Source organism: Hippocampus zosterae, chromosome 15 (genome assembly GCF_025434085.1).
Source record: "Hippocampus zosterae strain Florida chromosome 15, ASM2543408v3, whole genome shotgun sequence".
NCBI lineage: Eukaryota > Metazoa > Chordata > Actinopteri > Syngnathiformes > Syngnathidae > Hippocampus > Hippocampus zosterae.
In genome coordinates this window covers 7,991,663-8,015,209 of record NC_067465.1, presented here as the reverse complement: position 1 = coordinate 8,015,209, position 23,547 = coordinate 7,991,663, and the positions used below count along the sequence as shown (strand labels likewise).

The window sequence follows — 23,547 nt, the reverse complement described above, 5'->3', positions numbered from 1 at the left end:
AGGGGTGAAAAAAATGGAGCTATCCCTATAGATGGTGTGACCTGGAACCTTCTTCAGCCATGAAAAATCACGGATTTATGAGTTGTTAGTCCCTTCCGATAAAAGGTATCATGAAAAATACCAAACCTATAATTGTCCAGCAGAGAACGCTGTTATATCAATCTTGACTGCGGTCCTGAAACAAGTTTAAATGCTATGTTAATTGTGAATGATTGAATATTACATTTCTCCCAAATATATAACCAATTAGATACCCCAAACGTCAGGAGAAGCTGTTACAAATTGTTATCTGGAATAATAAAAATATAATCCAGCTAAATATTTGATTGCTAATCATTTTCGTGTAATTTGGTGGGTTACAATGGTCCCCTTAAATTAAGTAATGTATTGACAGTCTTATTATCTGTATTTTGTTCCAAATATAATATTTAGATTCTGTGAGGCAGCTCTATAATGAGGCTGCTGCTGAGTGCTCTATATGTTCGCTAGTCTTGGGCGACTACCCACCTGCCCTGCTGTGCTCTGAAATCCAATGTGCAAATTTATGTGCTGTAAAATCTTAGCTCTAACTTTAAATTTTTAAAATGAGTGGTATCACTCTTTTCAACCTGACATCATTGCATCGCATTGCACCTGATGTCCATTCTTACGTCATCCTTCTAACCAATGAGCAGCTCGCGCACTGGTCGCGTGGCAACAGCTCCTCCAATAATATTAGTGTTTGGCTCGGGGCTATCTGTCTCGAGACTTCAAAAACATTCAATGTGTTTGGTTTTCTTTTGCTCAGTTCTCCCCGATCACCACCTTTAAGATTAACATTTTGGTTGTCTTTTGACAGTTTAAGGAATAAAGTCGACTTAGTCCGTTATTTCGTTTCAAACGACTTCGGTTCCTTGTCACAATTGTTGACCCATTTTACGCCAACAAGTGGTAAGTGCGATTTGTGACATTTTGCTGTATTTTGCTCAAACTATATGGATAAAACTATGATTTTGTTAAATTTGTGTGTACATATTTTGCGCTATTTTCACAATGACTCGTGTTTTCTCACTATTCTGGAGACAGTCGTTCGCTTTATGACAGAGGACTTTATCCTGTTCTTCCCTGTTGCAACACAACTGATTCAAATGATCAGATACTCAGCAAAGTCTGCCGAAACTGGATAACGATGCTGATCAATTGAATCAGGAGTGTTGCAGCAGGGAGTCATGGGAAAACGTACAGTAAACTTGCCCCCGAGGAACACTATTGAAGAGCTCTGCCTTATAACCTTGGGCGGGTCAAAGCGTGCACATCATATGAAAATATGTCAGGATTTTAAGTCATTCGTCTTGCGTTACATAACTCAAATACTTTCGATTATTTGCAGTTTTGTGCCATTCAGTGTTTGGTGTCGTGTTACTTTTCTAAATTTACTGTAAATCGAGGCTTGACCGACGTGAGCGCTTTTGCCAGGTGAGGCTCGTTTATGGTGCGTTTGGGTGTTTCCCGGCTGTCTGTCTATGAGAGATAACTGAGTTTTGTGTATGTGCGTGTGCGTGTGTGCGTGTGTGTGTGTGTTAGTGTGTGTGCGTGCGCGCGATATATATATTTATTTATTTATAGATATATATTCTTCTTCGTGTGGAATTGAGGTTTGATTTTCAACTTGAATACTATCCAGAGAAGGCAACGCCACCCAGGCAATTTCATTAACAAGGTACTCAGGTTCGTATAACAAAAAACAAAAGCATGAGACGTACTTCTATCCAATCCATTCAGTCAACTCCGAAACCGGTTCTTCCCTTGAACATAGGACACTTTCTGTTTCTAAGCAGGTAGACAAATCTATCTGTTACATAAGCATTAGAAGTGACTGGTGCAGATACATATTGCTTTGGTTTGCCCATCACTCAGGTGAGAAGATAGGCGGGGCATCAGAGGCAAAAAGCAAGAAGATAATCAAGTATGTGATCAAGGATGCTGATTGGCTGGGCACTAACCTTGTAGTTAGCAGAGATGACAGCTCATCCTGCTACATTCGCACAAACATTTGCCCGTATTTGTATAAAAATGTCAATTCCACAGGAAAACAACGTGCGGTATAATTGGTTTGCTTGCCATTGTTTGCTTTTAAAAAGGTGATAAGTATTATTGATCGTCCACCCACCCTATTATTCCGCAGCACGTCGCTCTGGACAGCATGTGAGGACAGGTTTAGCAATACAACAGAGGGAGTAGATAACTGGTATTAACGTGTTTTAAGGCCTCCTAATTATACCCTCAAAAGGAGGGTATGAAAAATATACTTACTGTGGTAGCGCAGTGACTCGTGGTGAGCATGTCTGCATCACAGTTTTGATGGTCTTGGTTCAAATCTTGCCTTCCGCCTTCCTGTGTGGCAATTTCATGTTCTTCCTGGTTTTCCCCACTTATGGTGGGATTCTTCCATATTTGAAAAAAATGCATATTAGATTCGTAAGTGTGAATACTTGTTTGTCGAAATGTGCCCCGTGATTTTGCTGGGGATCAGTCTTGGGTGTATAGGCTTACTACCTCTCACACAAACTGGGATAGGCTCCAGTTTCCCAAAGGAGGGTAAGCGTTACTGAAAATGGATGGTTGGAACTGTGAGTCGTGGCTTGGAATTGAAGTGGATTTACATGGGGCAGGAGATGTGAGCAAATCTCTTTTTCGTTTGCTTTCAAAACTTGGCTTGTAGCAGGCGTGTGCATATTTTCAGCATGACGCCTCTGATCTACTGGTGAAAGGACACTTTGATCCTCTCCTCTTTCATCTATAACTGCTTCAGAGAACAAAGTGTATGCAGAAAAGTGGTGAAGATTGCACGACTTTCTGTGTCCTATGTGCTGTGTTGTGTTATTTTTGTTATTTTGACTTCAAAATGGCGCAGCGTGAGTGCCTGCCTTTCCAGCAGCTCCTATATTTTGTTGTTCTACTTCTTCCTTTCATAACTTTGCTGCTGTGAATCTGCAATTTCTCCATTGCGAGACTAATAAAATTTTCTTACCTTATCTTTTCCTAAATTTATGTTTTTCTGTTAATCGGCTGCCTTGTGTTTTGCCTCTGCAATTTTTTTTTCTGACTTTTAAATTCCAATCACTCCCTGTCTAGTGCACATCTGCCATTTACGCTGGTGTGGGCAATACTTTCGTCCAGCTTATCCATTGTCTCTATCTTACAGCTTAATGCTACATCATCGAGTGTCTGGCGGGATCTTGTGATCCACCAACTGACTGCTAATTCCCTCTGGCCAATAACTTGTGCCCTGGCATCCTTGTGCCCTCATGCGTTTGTGATATGGGAGAGTGGTGGACAACCATGCCAGGAGACACTTCTACGGGTAATTTTCCTCTTCTGAACCCTTGTTTTTTTCATTGTTATCTTAACTGGGTAGGTGACCCAGATTTGTGCTCTCGATTTAGAACAGCAGCCTACTTCACACTCCAGATTTAATGCCATTTGGGGATTTCTTTCATGATCAGGAACCTATGAGATCTCCAGCATATCACATGTGACGATGTCCCCGTCAAGACAGAACAACCTTGTGTCACTGCAGCCTATGTCCAGGAACTGTCGCAATCCACTCCATGTCTTTTGCACAGATGACAACATCTCACAGTGTGTCTCCTACATCAATCAGGTACAATGACAAAAGCTGAATGAATTGTGGAAAAAGTTTGCAGTGGTGTCAAGAAAACGTTTGCCTTGATTTCGCCCTCAAGGTAAGGATTACGCAGTAACATTCTGCAGAATTCAGAGTGGCTTGCTCAGACGCGTATCAGAAATATGCATGCAATGAAAGATTTACTTTTGATGTGTGGCCAGACACCCAACGATTTGTATGTCTAATGCAAACAATTAAAAGGTAAATTTTCCATGATATGTCACCATTAAGACGAGAAGACATTTGAAATCCATCATCATCAGAATAAAAAAAAGACACTAGTAACCATCTCGGTTGAATATGTTGCAGTTCAGTTGTACACCACTGCGAAACAAAGACAATAATACACATTGTGACTCTAAAGACCAGCTTTGTACTGTTGCTTTGATTTGACTACTATCCCTCCCCATGCAGGAGCTTTCCTCTCTGGGTCTCTCCTCATACATGGAGCAAAGCTCAGCAGGGCCCGCCGGCCTGAGTGCGGTGCCCGCTTTGAACGCAGCCTTTGAGCTGCTGCAGGTTCACAGGCACACCATGGCCACTTTAGAGGAGCTCGAGAGAGAGCAGCTCAAGAAGTCCAGCACCTTGGATCACATGCAGATGAGCAATTCACGGCTGAGGGTAAGTGTGTCAGCAGGGGTCCCCCCGGTCCTCTGTGTCTATTTAAAGCATATTACACCTCAATTCTTGGAATTAGACAAGCCATAATCGCCATGCTTTTCGCCAGGATCAACTTGAGCTATCCATTCGAGAGAAATCGGGTTTACATGAGACAGAAAGGCAGCTCCAACTCAAAATCAAGACTCTGCAAAGCTGCCTAAAGACGGAGAAAGATGAGGTAGATGACCCGCTAGCCACACGCTTATTTGTCACCTTTTCCGAAACTGACGAATGCTGTAACTGCAGGTTCAGAAGCTCCAGAGTATAGTTGCTAGCCGTGCATCGCAGTACAGCCATGACGGCAAGAGGAAAGAGAGAGAGTTGGCCAAGCTCAAGGAGCGCCTCAGTCAACTCCTTGTGGATAGAAGAGATAAAAAACTGGGTGACTACATTACTTTGTATGTTGTGTTTTCGTATATTGTAACAGGACACACAAAAATCAAATCAAATCTCAAGGACCCATGCTTGAACGTTAACGTGAAGTCAGCCATTTTTGCTACTAGCCAATTCGTCCAAATGAACCGTGATGCTAAATTGCAAATTGGGTCAAAATCGACATGGGAATTTTCAAACTTTGGCGGTAGTATCTCAGGTGCAATACTCCCATTGTGTAAGGAGCGTGTGAAATATAACACCGGAGACTCGCGACTCGCGCCGCTTTTGTGTTCTAATCGTGACGTTGCCACTCGTATGGTTATCTTAATGCAGGAAGCCACAACAGCTTTCAAAAGGCACAATTTCCTGCTTCAGATAGTTCAGCTTGAATGCTGGCACTAGTTTACAGGATTGCAGTATGAAAGGGGCTAATGTTGGCCAATCACTCTCTTGCTTTACGAAGACTAATGTCCTTAGATACTTCCTGCTCTTAACTGCAAGATGTATGTGTCCCAATAGCTATTGACGTGCTAAACTGCCTTGGACGAGCAGACGGCAAAAGGAGCCACTGGAAAACAACCAAAGTCACAGCCAGGTATGGGGAGGACCTATCTTGTGACATTTTGACTGGATCCGAGGAATCTTTAATATCTGTATATGTCTTCACTTTGTGCAGCCATGCAGAGCAAATGTACAAGTCTATGTTGCGTGAATACGAGGCCAGCCAGCAGTCGCTTATGCTGGAGAATGCAGAGCTGAAGAAGATCCTTCAGCAGATGAAAAAGGAAATGATACACTTGCTGAGTCCACACAACGCGCCGTGCAGAGGAGCAAGCACTGATGACAGCCAGGAGAGGGTAGATGTGGCACAAGAATTGTTACTGAATCTGCACTAAATTTTATAGTGTTAGAGACCCCACAAACGATGTTCTCCAGATAGCCAATACCCAGAAATGACAATCATGAGTCTCCTAACCAAATCTAAATGTTTGTTGTCGTACTAAAATCGACCTGTGAGAGGCCCAGAGCCACCGGCCAGCCAGATGGACAAACTACTGAATAAAGAAATGAAAGAAGCTATGCTAATTATTAGCTTTTTTTTGTTGTTGTCTTTTTTTTTTTTGTCCAGTTGGATTCTGATGGGGATGAAACGACGGGCAACACCAGCAGAGAACTACTCGACCCTTCATGTGACCCAGCGAGGGAGCAGCTCACCAACAGCATTCGCCAGCAGTGGAGAAAAGTGAAGAGCCACATGGAGAAGTTGGACCACCAAGGTATGAGACGCATACGATAACCAAAACACAACAGTCACACACAATGTGTATTGTAAAGATTGTTAACTTACAAGTTGTTCTAAATGTCAACATATTTTTTTCCCCACTGAAACTAATGTGAAGTGAATTTATTTATTTGAGGCCCAAACCATCATAAAGTATTTAACTACACAGGCAAGCTCTTAGTTAACGTTCCTTCCTGTCAGAAAAGTATAAAAAGAAGTTCATCAGTCGACAGTGAAATGACTCCCCCTTTGTTTTTAGAGCAAAGTCGTGTTTTATTGATACTGCTAGACATGCCTTTTTGCTATCACTGATACCATGTTTTTTCCATCATAGATTACAAAATAAACCAAAAAAAAGCCCCAGATTTGTGATTTTTTTTTTAGGCCTAACTTTTGTTCCCCCTTGATGAGTATGCTCTAATTTAAATCATCATATTTTGATGTTTTTTTTTAACCCCCTCCAAGTTCAAAATCACGTGGGGTCGAGTAAGGAGTTGATCCCAAGGGAAACCCACGAGGACGAGATGGAGAGGATGAGGCGCGAAGTGCAGCAGTGTAAGGAGTTCATTCACACGCAGCAGCAACTCCTCCAGGTCAGTCTTGTTCTAAAAGATTGTAAGCAGTAGAAACACAGATGCTGTCAATCGTGTTTGCGTGTGTCTCTGGGTGTTTGGCAGCAACAACCACATGCATCATTCGACGATGAGACAGCCGAGTTCCTTAGTGACTGCTACACACTGGAAGAGAAGGAGCGGCTCAAGGAAGAGTGGAGGCTCTTTGAGGAGCAGAAAAGGAACTTTGAGAGGGAGAGAAAGTACTTCACAGAGGCCGCCATCCGCCTCGGTCGAGAAGTAAGCCAAATGCTTCACTTTCATTGTTTTTACCGAAGGCGTATTTCAAATGTATGGTCCAGATTTTAATTGTCGTTGCATACCTCCTGCAGAAAAAGGCTTTTGAGGAGGATCGTGCATCATGGCTGAAGAGTCAGTTTTTAAACATGACGCCCTTTGCCAACCGTAGTAGATGCTCCTCGGCTGATGGTTATAGTGCCTTATCGATCAGTAAGTGTAATCATGCATAATACACCAAAGCAAGTGATTTTTTTTTTTTGTATGAATCCGGATGACATAATTCAGGTAAATGCCTATCAATAGCCTCATTTGCTAGTTTAAAATGTGATTAATGTTCTGTATTTTATTACATTTTAGGTAGTGAGCCAGAGTTAAGGAAGTCTTCTGCAAAAAGCCTTTCCTCCAAATTCCAAAACTATTCATCGTTCTCTACTCCTAAACCTGCTCCTTCTCAAAGCACCGTAGTACCATCCTCAAACAAACTTGACCGGACATTCCGCCCTATTCCAGACACCAGGTACACTGTCATTTATCAACAACAGAGCTACACTCTAATTATGATTCATGCCAAGGGAAATATCCAGAAGATTCCCGCAGGAATTAAAATTAATTTCCATGCACACTAATCATTCTTGACACCGTTTCAGTTCCTCTGGGTGCTCATATCGAGGACGCTTGCGGGAGACCCGCAGCACCACGGATGACAGAGACTCACGTGTCCTGGCCAAAAACGGAGTCTCCAGTGAAGACATAAGTATCTTCTCTCTCAGAGATCATGAGAACAGCCTCAACTAAAAGACCCAATCAATCAATGTGCCTCCTTCCTTTCAATGTGGTTGATAAACTCTTATTTATATATATATTTTTTGAACAAGTATACGATCAGTCGCCAAATGAATAAGCAAGCACTTTAAAAAAAAATGAAGCGCTGAAAGAAGAAAGTCAGACAATTTTACAAAGTACTGCTATGACAATTTTTTTTGTCACTCATTAAATTGAAGCCCTGTTTCACTTAAATGTCTGTGAGATTTAATTATTTTACTTTTGTAATATCTGCTGTTTATTAATAAATAATATACATTTTAGTTAATGGAGACATGGTACTTTTTTTTCCCTATGCCCACCCCCTATGCTGCAACCCCCTCATCAACAACTTCCCCGAGCAATAAAGTACCTTTTAATTTGTAGAGCTCCCATGTTATATTTGGTCAATAATGGACTATTGCATGTTCTCACAGCACATGTTAACTTGATTCAGGAAAGAAAAGTTGTTAAATCTTGTGGAAATTGAAGAGGAGTTGTCAGTGGAATGGATGAAAAAAAGAAGATTTTTCATCAAAACTACCAATTGTCTCATTCATTTTCACAATGATGCCAGGAATCCCAAGTGTCACTGATTGGTCTTCGCCGCGCCCCAAAAATACGGACAACTTTCATGGTGAATTATCTCAAGAATTCAGCACTACATTGTTCTGAGTCTTTGCACCTTTTTTTTCAACAATCATCTTCAAATATATAGAATGTATTTAGAAACAAATCTTTGAATTCCCTTCACGGTTTTCAACATTCTTGTTTCTAGCCGCCCCTGAGCGTCCGTAACGAGCACTGCAGCCCCCAACCCAAACGGGAAGTTGTCATCGAAAGGTTCCGTTCGTCGTCTCCATCCCAAGCCCAGCCAGAAACGAAACCTCGCAGCACCGCGCGACCAGCCGAAAAATAACAGCGACAATGTCGAGTTCCAACAACCTTGTAGCCATGAAAAAGGTCGTACAGCAGCTGCGCTTCGAGGCGAGCATAAACAGAGTGAAGGTAACGAGCTAATTGGACTGTTTTCCGGGCCGATTGTCTTGACCGTTACCTACACTGTGCTAGCATTAGCGTTAGCCTCTCAACAGTTAGCCATTACTCAGCCGGCACGCAGACTTGGGCGTTGTTTGTCAAAGAAGGGGAAGTTTAAGTTTTAACTCTTGTCATGTTCTCGTTGAAGTCAAATATACAACCTCTACACGAGGTTAAAATGATTTTTATTCATTATTTTGTTATCTGAACGAAACTTGAGAGTAAAAGCTAAAAAAGAAGTGACTCCCAAGCCAATTCGTTGTAAAAATAAAATGAATACAATTTGAATTTGTTGAACACAGTTGACAGACTACAGTATTAGGTATTATTATGAGTTCCGTTTAATTGGAAAACCAATATTTAATTTAAGCGAAAGCCTTCTGGGTGTCATGTACTTGGAAATGGGCGAGTGACGCTTTGTGAAGCAATGTGGCTTTCCTTCAAATTTCGCAGAAACAGATTCTGAGCTTTCTGGCTACAGTGACAGCAACATTACACGCTTCACCCTTCTGGGTGAAGCGTGAAGTCAAAGCTGCATATGTTACCAAAGAGTGGTACATTCACTCACTTTCTTTTTAGCAATAAACGTAAAGATAAAGATTGACTTGCGAGATAAATTCAATTCATCCTATTATCGCGCTTGTAAATAAAACCGCTCAAATCACTCTTTCCTCTTACGACCCCCCCACCCCGCAAATACCATTGTGTTCCAGCCTCTCAGAAGATACAACAAACATTTATGTGACATATCGTTTAATAAAAAAGCAGTACTTTTGTGTACTTGATCAAATACACAGTAGTAACATAATTAGACTGTAATGAATTTAAAATGTTGTGCATCATGGTAAAATCACTGTCTCCTTCTAGTCTGCGTTGCGCAGTGTCCACTTGGGGGCAGGAAAAGACTATTTTCGTGAGGGGCGGTCACAGCACAGATGCTAATTGTTATACCCTCTATGGTATTTAACATAATGCGTTGGCACTAAGTGAGCTGAATTTCCAAAGCTCAAGTGACATGGGTGTTTCAAATGCACAATGTGTGTAATTAATTCAGTTTTGTTTTTGTGTAGTCTAACAGTAAACAGAGTTTTTTCACCTCATTGTTTAAAAAGAGCTACTTTTATCTTCCTATAGGACATTATTAAATTTGTCTTTTTGCTCCCGAGGTGTCCCAAGCAGCTGCGGACCTCCAGCAGTTCTGCATGCAGAACGCCATGCAAGACCCCTTGCTCACTGGCGTATCATCCAGCACCAACCCATTCAGGCCACAAAAGGTCTGCTCTTTCTTGTGAACTCGCTGCGGTCATTTGGTGAGTGTGCACCTCGACCCACATCACTGTCTTCTTTTGGATCCCAGATCTAATCTCTGCTCCGGATTCCCTCACAGGCATTTATTTTGATGCTACAGGGAAACGTCGACCTCAACACTGCTCCTCATGCCAAGCCATTAAAACTGCCACCGGGGTGGGGGGTGGGGGTGTTCTCTTGAGTGTATTATACATCAGAACCATGTCGGAGAAGACAACCATCTATTTTCAGCCACAGCAAAAGAAGACGATGAAAGGAAGCAGTTTTATTTTTCATGGCACAGTGTGGATTTTTAATTAATTGTGCCTTTTCTATTCTATTTTAGTCATTACTCTTCTGGACTTTTTTGTATTTAATGAATAAAAACATTCTTTGTTACTCCAAACTCATGATTTCTGTGAATGTATTAAGGCTCAGAGGGGATCAAGCCTTTTTTTAAGACAACTGTCCGTTCCTGTATCGATTTACATAAACGGGTAACATATTTGACAACTAACATTTCTAAAAGCGATTTGATGTGTTTTTAATTTCCTTTCTATTGTGTTTGTCTTCGTAAATCAGTTGAACCCGATTCACATTCTTGCCAGATGATGGCGCTGACACATCAGCCAACCGCCTTGAGACGAACGAGTATCACTAGTAGAAGAAGAATTAGGAGACGAAGAGCGCTGATGCCATCCGTTTGGCGGGGGGGATAATAAAAAAGAGGAACACGCTAAAACACGCGCGCACACTGGAGCGTTTACGCGAGGAACCGAAGTGCGGTCTGTCGACTGTCGTGCGTCTCCAGGCGGCAGCGTGACAACAAGGGAACCGCAAAAGGCTGCTTTTGACCCGGCCACAATGAAACGTTCTCCCCCGACACCGGTCGAAGAAATGAATCATGGGACCGCGTTGCTGTGGAAACGACGGTAACCGGTTTCCCTTCACCCAGGATGTTCGTTAACCATAACTAAAAGCTGTTAGTGGAGAGGGAAAAAAAACAAGTTCGCCTTTGCTGCATGGTAGACATAATTTGACATCTGTAAATAGTTTAATGCTAGTAGCAGCCAATGCTACGGCTCATCTGCCAACGAGTAGCGAGCTAGCATGCTTAAGCTGCAGGACTGTCATGACGTACCAAAATGAAATCAAACAAAGCATGATGGAGGGCCCGGCGATATGGGCTTGAAATAAAATATTACTAATCGCACAATTCGGATTTTGCAAGCGATTTATGTTATTTTAAAAAAGAAGCCAATGAGACTTTTTTCCTTTTTCTTTATTACTGGCCATTCGAGGGCTGTAAAAGTCGCACAAAAGAAACAACAATCACCAAATCGTAAAACTGGCTACACGGACGGTGCTTTTGTAAACTCTGTTTGTAGATATGTTGTCAGTGGAAGTAGAGCTCGTCAAATAGCGACAAAGCATAAATACTTTATTTGCTTGAATTCGATGTTTTTTTTTTTAATTTAGATTGAAACGTTAAACGTTGGTATGAGCATTAGGCGTATTTATTCCTTTTCTATTGGAATTTTCCATCACACCGTTGTGTCTGTTTCTTTGTGGCAAAGTTAGAGTCCTGCCCTAGCATGATGTTCCAGGAGGGGTCCATACAGCTTGTGTGCCTCACGGCCAGCAGTGGGGTTCCCCTATTCACAAGGGGGGCCTCCAGGCAACTCCCCTTTTCAATCATTGGGTCCCTGAATGGCGTTCACATGTTTGGAAGTGGACAAGGGGTGTTGTTATCCAGCTGCGAGACCGAGGGCGGCGGGAGAGTGGTGTGGCGAGTTTTCCAGGACAGTGTGATGCTCATCGCTGTGAATGCGAGCCAGCAGGCAGGCCAGGGTGTGGACATCAGCAAAGGGGAGCGCCTGCATCTCCAGCGCCTCCTGGAGAACGTGTGGAACTGCATGGTGATGGTGCTGGGCCAGGATGAGCTGGTAAACGCCAATAACTTGGAGCGGCTGAAGAGGGACCTGCGCTCTTGCTTCAGCCTCGTCGACGAGCTGCTGGAAGAGCGGCGCCCAGGCATCCTGGGCCACCTGACACACTGCGCTGACTGTCTGCTGCCCCCGCAGCCAGTCCCCGTCCAGGAGGCCGTGCAGAGCTTCGCCAAAGCCGCCGACAGCGAGTTCGGCTGCCTCCTGATCCATGGGCGGGTCGCCGCCGCCACAGAGATGTGGTGGCGCCTGGCCCCTCAGGAAATAGTCCTGCTCTCAGCTGTAATGCGAGCCCTTTCTGATTCCGGCGCCGCCTCTTGTGACTACCCAGTGTTCCTCCCGCAGGGCAGCCCTACAGTGGCTCACCGTCTCCTTCGCTTCCAGCTGCTCCCCGGGGCTGACGTGTGCGTGCTGTGCGGCCCTACACCCTCCTTGCATGGTGCTGAAACCACCCTGGTGGGCCGCTTGTGGTCACCCCTAGTGGACATTCTGAGAGACTGCCTCGCCGTAGGAGAACGCTGCCTTCCCTCATCCGTCACCTTACGGCCTGACGTCCTGGCCCTCCTACTCATCAACCGCGAAAACCACCGGTCCGTTTCCTGCGTGCCCACCCCCTCGTGCGCCTACCCCCAAAGGGACTCACCCTCACCCTCTGAGGCTCGCTGCTGGGAGCTGCTTAAACTCTTCTACATTTTCTGCATGACGCGCTATTTCAAGCAGGAGGAAGCGGAGGGCACCACGGAGGAGGAGGGGGGCACCCACCAAGGAAACACAGAGGACTTTGTAAATGGATTCTCCCACCAGCCATTGAAGTGCTATGTGGTCACAGATGAGTGTAAAAGTTTCGCGCTGCAGACGCCGCAGCATCAACTCTTCGTGCTAACGCCACTGACGGCGCCAACATTTGCCCTGAACACCATTGCCGCACAAACTCTCTCAAGTATTATTGCTGCTACTGGTTTCTAATGACCTTATTTCTGACCTCCCCCAAGGGTTAAAAGTCCTAACTTGATTTACTACCATTATTACCCCCTTTTACACTTCATGGCCCACTTACCAAAATGGCTAACACATTTGACTTGCTGCCTGCAAAAATGGGCTCCGATGCAAAGACATTTTTGCTCAGAGATATTTTCAATTAACTGTGTTTATTAGATGGAGAGATCTATCTTCAGGAGCTGTATTTGCTATGTGAAGCCATATGACAAGTATTAGGTTAAAGATGCAACTACAGTATGTCTTTTATTTTTTAATTTTCTTTTTTCTGCATTTCGAATATAAGAAAGAAATTTAATGATGTGATGTGTTCTATTTCTTGTAGTTTGTCCATGTTGACATCATATGACATATTTGCAATGGTCACAGAAACGCTGAATGATTCATAAATTAGTTAATGCTAACATGTTATTTATTTTAGACACAAGTGTTATCCCAGCGGTATTTGTTCTGTTATATTGTTTGTAAGATTTTATTTTAACATACATACATGTTATAAGTAATATAAAAATATATATTATTATCAAGAATGCCTGGTCCCCTTGAAAGGGGCTTTATAAATGCATTAAAACGATTTCATTTACGTTGGACGTAATATTATTTTGAGGGGTAACAAGGTGTGAAATCATACATGGACTCATTTTTTAAAAAATGTTTTTTAAATAGTATTGCATTCACTGTCCATAAACACTGTCAGTTACCCTTCCCGATTTTATTCCGTTCAAATCCATTTCGATTTTTTTTTTTACCCAAATTGAGTAAAAACAACTTTTTTTAAAATATACTGTAAATGAACTGCAACAAAGCAGCTCTATCGGAATAAAAAGGGGTGAGTCCAAAATAGGAGGAGCATCCCTCGCTTCTTATTTTGCATTTGAGGAAAAAAAGCTCCTCCTTGGTGTTGTCACTGTCACCGTGTCTGTGCATTGCATGCGGCAGCGTGACCACGTCAGGGTGTAAAGCTTGAGCAGAACCGAGCCTGGTGCGTCGGATCGGGTCCTCGAAGGGGAGGGATAACACAAAAAAGGGGGAGGATACCCTTTTCTTGAAAGCGTTACCATGTGTGCAGACTTCGTTCCAAACACACACCCCCACACTCGTTTTCCAAAAAGAAAAAAAAAACCCACACACTGGATGCTTGGGAACATCTCGAAGCAATTTTTTTATACCACCATTTTATTTTGGAGGAAATTTGGACTTGCACCCTGATCAAAGTTCAAAGGGACTCTTGTTCAAGGTGGCGGCTGCACTTGTTCAGCTTAGCGTTGAACTTCTCTCGAGTTAACTCCACTAAAACTTAGGAGGACATGGCAGCGGCGAGGATAGCGAGGCTGTCGCCCGGCAAAGTTGCCCGTCTGAGTTTGACTCAAAGCCGGTGTGGAGCGTTAGCCGTTAGCGGTGGCCGTGGTGGTGTACCCGCGGTGCGTTCACTGACATCATCTCCCCTTGTGTCCGCCAGAGCCATGTCCGGCCTGAGCGCCACGCGTTGCGGGCTGCCCAAGGAGAGCGTGGCCGAGAACGGAGCCCCGCCGCGGGGCAAAGTACTAACCATCGACACCATGAACCCCACCGTGAAGATGGTGGAGTACGCCGTGCGGGGGCCCATCGTGCAGCGGGCGGTGGAGCTGGAGAAAGAGCTCTCCGAGGTGGGTCACTTTGTAAATCTTAAATTGATTTTTACCCCGTTTTTGGGGGCCTTAAAAAACTTGACATTCGTTCCAGCTTTTAATTGTTTTGCGGATGTATGTTCATTGGTCAAATTATTACGTACATGTACTCAAAAGGCAAAAACACGATCATGCTTACTTTTGTTTGACACTGTCACAGAACTATTCGTTGATTTTGAACAATGAGGCATACTATTGTGGTTTGCATCATACCAGGCAGCAGGGGCAAATTTGGCTTTTAAAAATATATATATTTTGATTTGCATTTGTATGGCATTGCACCCAATGCAAACACACTCATGGGGCCCTCCACATCCTACTGCAACATTTAATATCGCAAAACCATTTTGATTGCTTCAGTATTTGCATCACGGCGAAATGTGACACAAGATAAAAAGTACTAGTATTTTGATTACTTGAATACTAAAAGGAAGATTAGCCAGTTAAATATTAATACAAAAAATATTTAAAATGTACATTAGAGAAAATATTTAGGAAATTGGAGGTGGGTGTGGCCATAGAGTGAAAAGGCTTGGTTGTGGCCACCACTGTACACCACATAGCTCCGCCCCTGAGGAGAGGCATTCCGATCAAGGTTTTATGCTATTGATTATCCATGATTGTGATGTACTGATACAGATCACATGGATAGATGTAAAACTTATATTTTAGAGCTGTGACTAGTGACTTTTCTTTAATCATCAATTGATCTGTTCATTTTTTTTAAATTAATGTATTAGTCCGATTAAAAAATTGGATACTTCTGTCCCTTCATTATTCAAAATGTGGAAATTGCTTCAAATTGAATTGCAGAAAAAGCTCAAAGAAATGATGTTACCATTACTGCTTTGGCCAGAAACATGTCAGAAAATAGGGGAATGTGTATCATTATTTTCCCCAGGAAAAAACTGCCATTTGCAAATGTCCTATTCGGATTCAACACAAAGATCATCACTAATAACATTTACATGGAGCCTTATCTTGCACCTAGAATGAAAATAAATGTAAAAATGGAATGGAAATTCTCTCATACACCAAAGGGCAAATCAGTATGCAATTTACTTTTGGTCCAGAGGGGTGGCATGCAATATCCCTAATGCCAATCCAGCTAGACTATAAAAAGGAAATTTTTAATTAAGTATAACAACCTGATGTCGTGGCATAGTGTTATGCTGCACAGTAAATATGACGATAAATAAAAAAATACAAGAGTGATTTTTGAGATTACTACAGATGGATGGATGCATGGATTTTAATTTTGGATTGGATAAACTTTATTGTCAAATGTACTCTATGTAAGACATACAGCACAGATGACATTTCTTCCCTCTCAACACAAAACAAGAGGAGCCGCTGCGGGTGTCTGCGCCGCCATCAAAAGAAAAGTTAACAAAAAAATGAAAAAATAATACAAAACAACACATGATTAACTGTCATTTCTAACCCACAACAGCATCCATGTCAATTCCTCATTTCAATCCGCAATGCGTTGAGCATTGCTCGTGAATATGAAGTTGCATGAAGAAAAAAAATTACATGTAGCATTAGCGACTGCGTCATTTAATTTAAAAGTAACAAACATATGGTGTCGATTTCTCTGTCATAAAAGATGAGACCATTGTTCATTGTTCGCAGCTGTTGTAAATAGTGACAGTGTGTGTTGGTAAAGAACAATATTTCACTTAGGGTGATCGATCGGCTATAAAAGGCTGTGTTCGGCGATCACGGGTCACGTACTTTCCGTGAAAATTGTCTGATCATGTTCGGTGGCCGAACGATCGGCCTACACTGTCAGACAAGAATAATGTGCAAATGAAAATAATGAGCAATGTGCAAAATGTATTTTGAGCCCTCCTAAAAGGCTACATACTGGTAAAAAAATACTAAATATTATCTAACATACATTATTGTTGCATTGATCTCATTCAATTGTGCTAGCCGACCTAATGAAGTGCCATAGGAGCATAAAGTTGCTTACATAATAATGTGACACCCTTGTGACGAATGGCACTCATTTGCTCACGTGCCTCCTGAACTGTAATCTCAATGTGGGTCGTGTGTCATCGCTGGGGTGAAAATGGACAAAGTGTATTTGCTTGTTCCTGCTAAAAGCTTCTCGCGTATGTCATTGCCACTGCCCCCCTGCCCCCCACCCCCAACGACGACTCGGTGAGTTATCACTTGGACGCTTGCACCCACATCCTTTTGGCAAAGTCCATCTGTCGGTTAATCATTGAGTTTTTATCCCAACAGGAGCCTCTCCTGACAGTTCATAATCTGTTCAACAATTGATTTGAACATTATGTACCAGTTTTCCCTTTTGGAGAAATAACACCTGTTGCCTGTCTTTAACTCACCAGCCTTTGCTCTCTTGAGTGAAATAGCTCAACGGTTATTACATCTGCCTCGCAGATCTGAATTTGAATCTATGATTATGTAAAAAAAAACAAAAAAATAGCCGGGGTTTTGTCCACATCCTTGTATACTTTCATCAGTCTTGTTACTCAAACTCTGAATACAGCTTGCTGCCACCAGTTGGCAAGCATCCCACTTAAAGGCTCCGATGCACATGCACTTTGTACATTGCTGTCTTTGTTTTGTCCTCATGGCCATGCAAGCTGATAATCAACTGGGACGCACACACACACACACACGCACACAAGGCTTTTCTTGTCTGTCTTCCTCCAGCCTCTGAAACAATGAAGCCATGCTAGCCCTTTTTTAAAAAGACTCCTTTCTACACATTCACTAACATGATTCCAAAGTGTTCGACCAATGTAGCATCCACTTATTGAGAGCAGAAGAAACCTGCAACGAACTGTAATCCCTTGTCAGCTTGCTGCTTTACACATTTTGACAAAAACTAGCACGTTAATATGAATGAATGAATAATATCGTTTGGCTCGAGGCTGATTTTTCTTGAGTGGCAGCAAGCAAACAACCAATGGCTCACATCAAGTCAGTCTGGCCCCATTGCTGCCTTAACGGGTTTCCTGACAAATACAAAGTACTGTAAGCGATATTAGTGCATTCATATTTCTACAACTTACTTTTCTTTCCTTCTTTTAGACTGATTTTAATGACTGCAACAGACCAAGGACAGATATATTGTCAGACCAACTAGCTCGCTGACTTAACATGTTGCCTTACAAATGGGATGTAAAAAACAAACAAAACCAAAAAAAAAGCATGTTAAGTGACAGCAAACAGTCAGTGGCACATATTGCGTCAGCACGACTACTTAGCTGCCTGAACAGGTTTCCCGAAAAATAGGAAGCAAACATAATTTCCATGCGATTAGCTGTACAACTTTAGTAATGTATTATTTTTAGGTGATTACAATTGTTTCTTTGATGCTTTATTGACTTATCCTTTTTTAACAACCACAACCAAAGGGCTGAAAATACTCTATGTTGTGCTGGATGGATTGTGTGTATATATTGCATTCGTTTAGACTCTTGCCTTGGGATCATTTGGAAGTGATGCAGTTTAATTGTCAAAGGCAACATTGGAATAGATTTCGTTTCAAAAATGTCAAAGGTCCGGGCTGGATTTCAACAGCTGCGGTCACGAAAGTACACACTCAAGTCCCGCGCTCTCTTTTATGGCATTTAAAACAAATAACCACTCATTCAATGTCTTTAAAATTGTTTAATAAATGCCACTATCAACATGTTGGTCCACTTTGGGGTGTGATGCACTCCGGCAAACTGGATTGGCCCGGAATCTTTTTTTTTTTTTTTCTTTCTATGAGTAACGAGGCGGCAACACACTCAAATTTTGTCAGTTAAATCGAACAAACAGTGCTGTTTTGATTCCAGGGGAATGTTGAATGTGAAAGTTCTCCTCTTCAGCTCCGTGTCCACAGCGTGCGTCAAGTCTTGTTTGTTTGCACACGTGTCAGTTAATGTTGCTTTTAACTCCCTCCTGGCTCGCAGCTGCTTAAGCCTACGACAGAAACTTTACATGGCAGCCCCAGAAAAGAGACGCACTTTACGTTGGATGCCATTAACACCCCCCCTCCCCCCCACTCCCCTCGCCTGTTTCTCATCACTTAGGAGGTTAAAGCATGTCTTTGTAATGTGTGTTTACGTGTCATGAGGCATCAGTGAGAATAAGGTGGACAATGGACATTTTCAGGAGCCATACGACATATTGAGCAACGTGAGCCGAAGCAGTCAAACTAAAGCAGTCCCTTTAATGAATCCCAGCATGTTGTTTTTTTTTCTTTTTCAGTGGTATGCCTGCCGCCGCGTTGCTCTCGGCCTCCATCGTTTCCACAATCTGTTAGCATTTAAGTTGGAGTTCTGTCCAAGCGCTGGAATTTAACAACAAATTGTCAGCCAAACCCCAAAACTGTCAGACACAAACGAAAAGCTTGACTTGAATAAACCGAAAAAGTCTTTGTGTTTGTGTCACGCAGGGGAGGAAGAAGCCCTTCCAGGAGGTCATCAAAGCGAACATTGGTGATGCGCACGCCATGGGCCAGCAGCCAATCACATTCTTTCGACAGGTTAGCTTCTTGACCGCAATATCTTTTTTCTTAAACAGCCCACAGGTGTCTTCATAACATATTTTTGACATGCTTAGAGCAACAATGACTGTATAGTATACTTTACACACCTCATTACTTGTGTTGTTGAAATCAGTCCGTTTCTTCTCATGCAAGTGCGGGATACACGGCTTGGCCAATGGCGACTACAGCTTTCGTTACTTTCTAATGACCCGAAAACAATAAAATCATTTGTACTAGTGGAGACAACACTTCATAGTGTACACTGCACTGTGTGTATGGAGCAAATGGGTACACCGCCAAACACCAAATCACCACCATTGCGTCAACAACCTCACAGAGCAGTCAAGTACGTGCCTTTAGTTTAAAATAACGCAGTTAGCTCAGGCTAATCTGTGCGTCCAACAAAACTATACAGCTCTGCTTACCTTTTGGTTTAAACACGACAGCACGGGCGCAGGTACCTAGCCTTACGGCAGTTATTATGTAAATTAGCTCTACTTCCACACTGAGAAATATGCATGTCACAAATATATTTCCATTGTTGCTAACTTCACAATCACTATATCATGGTTCTGCATTTATCAGATGTTTTGAAGCAATCGTCTTAGATGGGGGTTTTATCGTTAAAACACTAGCGCAGGAGCTGCTGTCGGCCACAGCTCACGTCCAAACACTCACACGCAGACTCGCCAATGTCACACGCATAGAGGTCCCAACTCTTAATGGCTCATATCTACACACAGAGCTTACGTCACACCTTCTTGTCTCTGTGTGATTTTGAAGGTGTTGGCGCTGTGCTCCTACCCTGAGCTGCTCAATGACAGCACGTTCCCCGAGGACGCAAAGAGTCGAGCGCGCCGCATCCTGCAATCCTGCAGTGGCAACAGTATGGGTGTGTTGAAGTTGTGGTATTTCTTCGAACATGAACAACCAGCTTTGATATGACATGAGGGACGTTTACGCCTCTTGGGCTCCTCCTCCTGAGAGCAGACTGGCTTTGTAGCTCGATGTTGTCATGGTGACTTGTCGTGAGACTTTCGGAACAGATGTGGGCAACCTATAGCGTTGGGGTTATTTTTTATGGTCCACATGAACTTTTGACCCTGCCCACTATGCATTTCTTGGGTAAAAAGTGGGAGGAGCTTTTGTTAAAAGCCTCCAACATTTAACCCACAAGTGCTCATGATGTATAATTATAAAAAACAACAACTATAAGTTATCTTAGATCACAATAATACCTAAATTGGAAAACAGGAGAGGTGGAAGTGAATTTTTAAAGCTTTTTAAATGCTGAAAATGTCAAAATTACAAAAGTATCCCTTTAAGATATTTCAGTCACCTTCAGGGCTAATTCTGAACATTCTTAACAACCTGGCACTTGCTTTTTGTTGTCTATTTTTCAATTCTTCAGGTTCGTATAGTGCCAGTCAAGGCATCGACTCTGTACGTCAGGACGTGGCCCGCTACGTCCAGCAAAGGGACGGTGGCGTGTATTGCGACCCGGACAACATTTACCTCACCACCGGGGCCAGCGATGGGATTGTGGTAAATAATTTTTTTATTCAATTCAACCAATTACAGAAAAAAAACACACTTAAGCTACATTCTGTGACCACTTCATTGGTTCAACTACACCAGGCATGTCCAAAGTCCGGCCCGCGGTCGAATTTCATCCGGCCCTCGGCCCCTGTCATAAAATCAGTGCCGTCTGGCCCGCAGGTTGGGCGCAATGGAACACGTGTTGCATTGACTGAGGTCTCGTAGACTGGTGAGTGATGTTTCATAGAGTACTGCTTCCCTCTAGTGGCTAAATGAGTAATAGCATTCACTAAATGAGTAATAGCATTCAGACACTAGAGGGCATCACTCACGAGTTAACAAGACATCACTCCGTGTTTATATTGACTGATATGTCATATTTCAAATGATCCTTGCAGTTGTGGATATGTGTATTGCTTGTTCATTTCCCTGTTGTTCGAGTCAAAGGTTTTGTGACTATTGAAAAGTCATGGTGATACATTTTATGTTTCAAATCAATCAATTTGCACTCAGGAGACTTCTGTTTAAGAAAAAGTCAAGTGAATAAGCAGTTGCATGTGATATACCTGTTTCAAATGAACCAAAAGAAATTCTTAAGATTGTTGAAATTAAAATAAAAATGGAAATGTGAAACAGACTGGCTTACTAAAATTTGTTGAACAATATTGTTGTTCAATGTAAAGAATGTCAGCCAAGGTCGGCCCCCCGACATTTTACCACATAAAATCTGGCCCCCTTGGCAAAAAGTTTGGACACCCCTGAACTACACCCACCCGAAGTGGCTAGTGAGTCGTACTACCGTACTTGCACCGCTAGATGTCGCTAATGAATTATGCTTGCAAAGCATGGCGTTTTACTCTGAATCAGGGACAGATTTAATATTTTGAATTTACGGTGAAAACATAAGTAGTTTGTGTTTTATTTTCGGGGAAATGCAACATCAATAGTCTTCATCCGGTAATTAGAATTATGTTTGAGGAAAGTGCTTATAAGCTGTGCTTATTGTTAATGGCATTAAATGCTATTATACATCATATACGTTATTTTTGTTTGTTGATTGGTTTTGTTTAGACGATGCTGAAGCTGCTGGTGTGCGGTGAGGGCGCGTCCCGCACCGGCGTCATGATCTCCATCCCGCAGTACCCTCTGTACTCGGCGGCGCTGGCCGAGCTGGGCGCCGTGCAGATCAACTACTATCTCAACGAGGAGGCGTGCTGGAGCATGGACATTGGCGAGCTGCAACGGGCTCTGGACGAGGCGCGGAGCCACTGCAACCCCCGTGCCCTGTGTATCATCAATCCCGGGAACCCCACTGGTAAAGTCCCCTTATGTGCTCCTTTTTTTGCGTCAATATGCTATTTCTTGGGGTAGACATTAGGGTGAATCTGATTTTTTTTTTTTTTTTTTTTTTGACCGGGAGCTCACCAGAGTAAGTGTAGGTTGCGGTGATGACAGCTAAGGCGGTCTCCATGGCAACTCAGTATACCCACTCAAGAGAAAGAGTGCCTTCATTGGGCTTATAAGATGCTGCTGCACAGTCTCTGGTGGTCACTTCAGAGTGCACCAAATAGGCTCTAAATACACTCAAGCAGACTAAAACACTGGAGGCCCTATTTTCGTGCTGAAGCGCAAGAATAGCAAGTGTAGCCTAAGTGTGTGCATTAGTGGAGTTATGTTTATTTTGGTATTTTGATACCAAAACATACCAAGCATTATTAAAATGGCCTCAGTGTAAGAACGTCAACAAGAGTCAACAAGACTAAAAGTGACTTCCATATTGTGATCGCTTTTTGACTCTGAGTACCCCTTGTATTGTTTCGCCCTAACTTTGAGAAGCGCCACTGAAAGCAACACAACCATTCGGCTCATCGACCCTCTCTGCCCACAGGCCAGGTTCAGAACAGAAAGTGCATCGAAGATGTCATCAGATTTGCCGCCAAGGAGCGTCTGTTCCTCATGGCTGACGAGGTGACCGTTCGGCAAGCTTCCGCTCTTTCTCAAACAAACCCGGGTAAACGCTCCTTGTCATAACATTCGTCTTCTTGCCAGGTGTACCAGGATAACGTGTACGCTGATGGGTGCGAGTTCCACTCTTTCAAGAAGGTGCTCTTTGAGATGGGGCCCGAGTATTCCAACACGGTGGAGCTGGCCTCCTTCCACTCCACCTCCAAATGTTACATGGGAGAGTAAGTGAGGACTCTTGAGCCCTTATTCCATGTAACACTCTTCAGTTCATTTTTGCAGGTATCTTTTTTTCTGTCTCCAATGGGAAAGGGTCCCTAAAATTATCTATCTAGTCATTGTGTCAAAGTCAAGGCCCGGGGGCCAGATCTGGCCCACAACATCATTTTATGTGGTCCACGAAAGCAAATCAAGCATGTCAAGTTCCATGATGCTTGCTAAAGTCAGAACGAAAATATCAAATTGTCATATGTTATCCACAATAACAGTCATTACTCTTGACTTCTGTTTCCTAAAATTCATAACAGCCCCCCAAGGGAAAACCGAACTACAATGTGGCCCGCGACAAAAATGAATTTGACACCCCGATCTAGTGAATTAAGAGCAGCAATTGCTTCGACTTGTTCATGCTTGTATGATGAGTCTATTGATAAAAAGTCTGGATACGTGTGTGTTTTTATTTCGTGGTGCGATTTTTAAAAAAATGGTTCCAAAGGAGGGTGCAAGCATGTGTATGAGCGCACAGGCGGGTAAGCATGGCCAGCCCTCACTGAGACAACGTGTCACCCAGGCCACCCCACTGAAAAATTTCTGTCTACGGCCCTGAGGTTTTAAGACAATGTACTCTGGCGGCCTGATTCTGGCTGTCCTCGAAAGCGGTTCTGGGTCTTCATCCAGCCTTACTGAGCAAGTTATGGGCACAGAAGCTGTTTGTGGGTTTATGTTATGAAAATTACTCCC

The 23,547-nt window shown here is 42.9% G+C and overlaps 4 protein-coding genes across 7 annotated transcripts in view; all 4 read left to right on the top strand.

Annotated features, from left to right (window-relative positions):
• Window positions 1-713: 713 nt before the first annotated feature.
• Window positions 714-7,920, top strand: ssx2ipa (synovial sarcoma, X breakpoint 2 interacting protein a). 2 transcript variants are annotated; one of them, XM_052088278.1, is made up of 14 exons: window positions 714-930; window positions 3,185-3,343; window positions 3,486-3,643; window positions 4,082-4,288; window positions 4,395-4,505; window positions 4,574-4,709; window positions 5,222-5,297; window positions 5,379-5,559; window positions 5,832-5,979; window positions 6,450-6,577; window positions 6,662-6,835; window positions 6,928-7,045; window positions 7,193-7,352; window positions 7,483-7,920. In XM_052088278.1, the coding sequence occupies exons 2-14, from the start codon at window positions 3,301-3,303 to the stop codon at window positions 7,628-7,630; spliced, it is 1,788 nt and encodes a 595-aa protein (XP_051944238.1). In that variant the 5' UTR covers window positions 714-930; window positions 3,185-3,300; the 3' UTR covers window positions 7,631-7,920. The 2 variants fall into 2 exon arrangements, with proteins under 2 accessions (XP_051944238.1, XP_051944239.1); XM_052088279.1 differs by lacking the exon at window positions 714-930 and adding an exon at window positions 1,025-1,455.
• A 539-nt stretch (window positions 7,921-8,459) lies between these two features.
• Window positions 8,460-10,367, top strand: LOC127616632 (guanine nucleotide-binding protein G(I)/G(S)/G(O) subunit gamma-5-like). The gene is made up of 3 exons (XM_052088336.1): window positions 8,460-8,644; window positions 9,841-9,984; window positions 10,062-10,367. The coding sequence occupies exons 1-2, from the start codon at window positions 8,564-8,566 to the stop codon at window positions 9,964-9,966; spliced, it is 207 nt and encodes a 68-aa protein (XP_051944296.1). The 5' UTR covers window positions 8,460-8,563; the 3' UTR covers window positions 9,967-9,984; window positions 10,062-10,367.
• Window positions 10,368-10,746: 379 nt separating this feature from the next.
• Window positions 10,747-13,486, top strand: fuz (fuzzy planar cell polarity protein). Its single transcript, XM_052088302.1, has 2 exons — window positions 10,747-10,893; window positions 11,543-13,486. The coding sequence occupies exons 1-2, from the start codon at window positions 10,866-10,868 to the stop codon at window positions 12,871-12,873; spliced, it is 1,359 nt and encodes a 452-aa protein (XP_051944262.1). The 5' UTR covers window positions 10,747-10,865; the 3' UTR covers window positions 12,874-13,486.
• LOC127616595 (alanine aminotransferase 2-like) overlaps window positions 10,750-23,547 on the top strand; it is a 17,287-nt gene continuing 4,489 nt past the window's right edge. Inside the window, exons 1-8 of one of the 3 annotated variants that reach the window (XM_052088288.1) lie at window positions 10,750-10,893; window positions 14,363-14,549; window positions 18,994-19,083; window positions 19,870-19,978; window positions 20,498-20,631; window positions 21,697-21,940; window positions 22,514-22,593; window positions 22,675-22,811. In XM_052088288.1, the coding sequence (XP_051944248.1) occupies window positions 10,826-10,893; window positions 14,363-14,549; window positions 18,994-19,083; window positions 19,870-19,978; window positions 20,498-20,631; window positions 21,697-21,940; window positions 22,514-22,593; window positions 22,675-22,811 (1,049 nt within the window). In that variant the 5' untranslated portion in view covers window positions 10,750-10,825. Of the gene's footprint in view, window positions 10,894-13,923; window positions 14,550-18,993; window positions 19,084-19,869; window positions 19,979-20,497; window positions 20,632-21,696; window positions 21,941-22,513; window positions 22,594-22,674; window positions 22,812-23,547 lie in introns of those variants that run through there. The other 2 variants (XM_052088287.1, XM_052088285.1) reach the window with 2 other exon arrangements.

Coding starts and splice junctions, on each gene's coding strand:
- ssx2ipa (XM_052088278.1), top strand. CDS start 3,301: ATGGGAGAGTGGTGGACAACCATGCCAGGAGACACTTCTACGG. Junction 4,506..4,573: donor TAAAGACGGAGAAAGATGAG/GTAGATGACCCG, acceptor CTGTAACTGCAG/GTTCAGAAGCTCCAGAGTAT. Junction 5,298..5,378: donor ACAACCAAAGTCACAGCCAG/GTATGGGGAGGA, acceptor CACTTTGTGCAG/CCATGCAGAGCAAATGTACA.
- LOC127616632 (XM_052088336.1), top strand. CDS start 8,564: ATGTCGAGTTCCAACAACCTTGTAGCCATGAAAAAGGTCGTACAGCAG. Junction 8,645..9,840: donor CGAGCATAAACAGAGTGAAG/GTAACGAGCTAA, acceptor TTTGCTCCCGAG/GTGTCCCAAGCAGCTGCGGA.
- fuz (XM_052088302.1), top strand. CDS start 10,866: ATGGGACCGCGTTGCTGTGGAAACGACG. Junction 10,894..11,542: donor GCGTTGCTGTGGAAACGACG/GTAACCGGTTTC, acceptor TGGCAAAGTTAG/AGTCCTGCCCTAGCATGATG.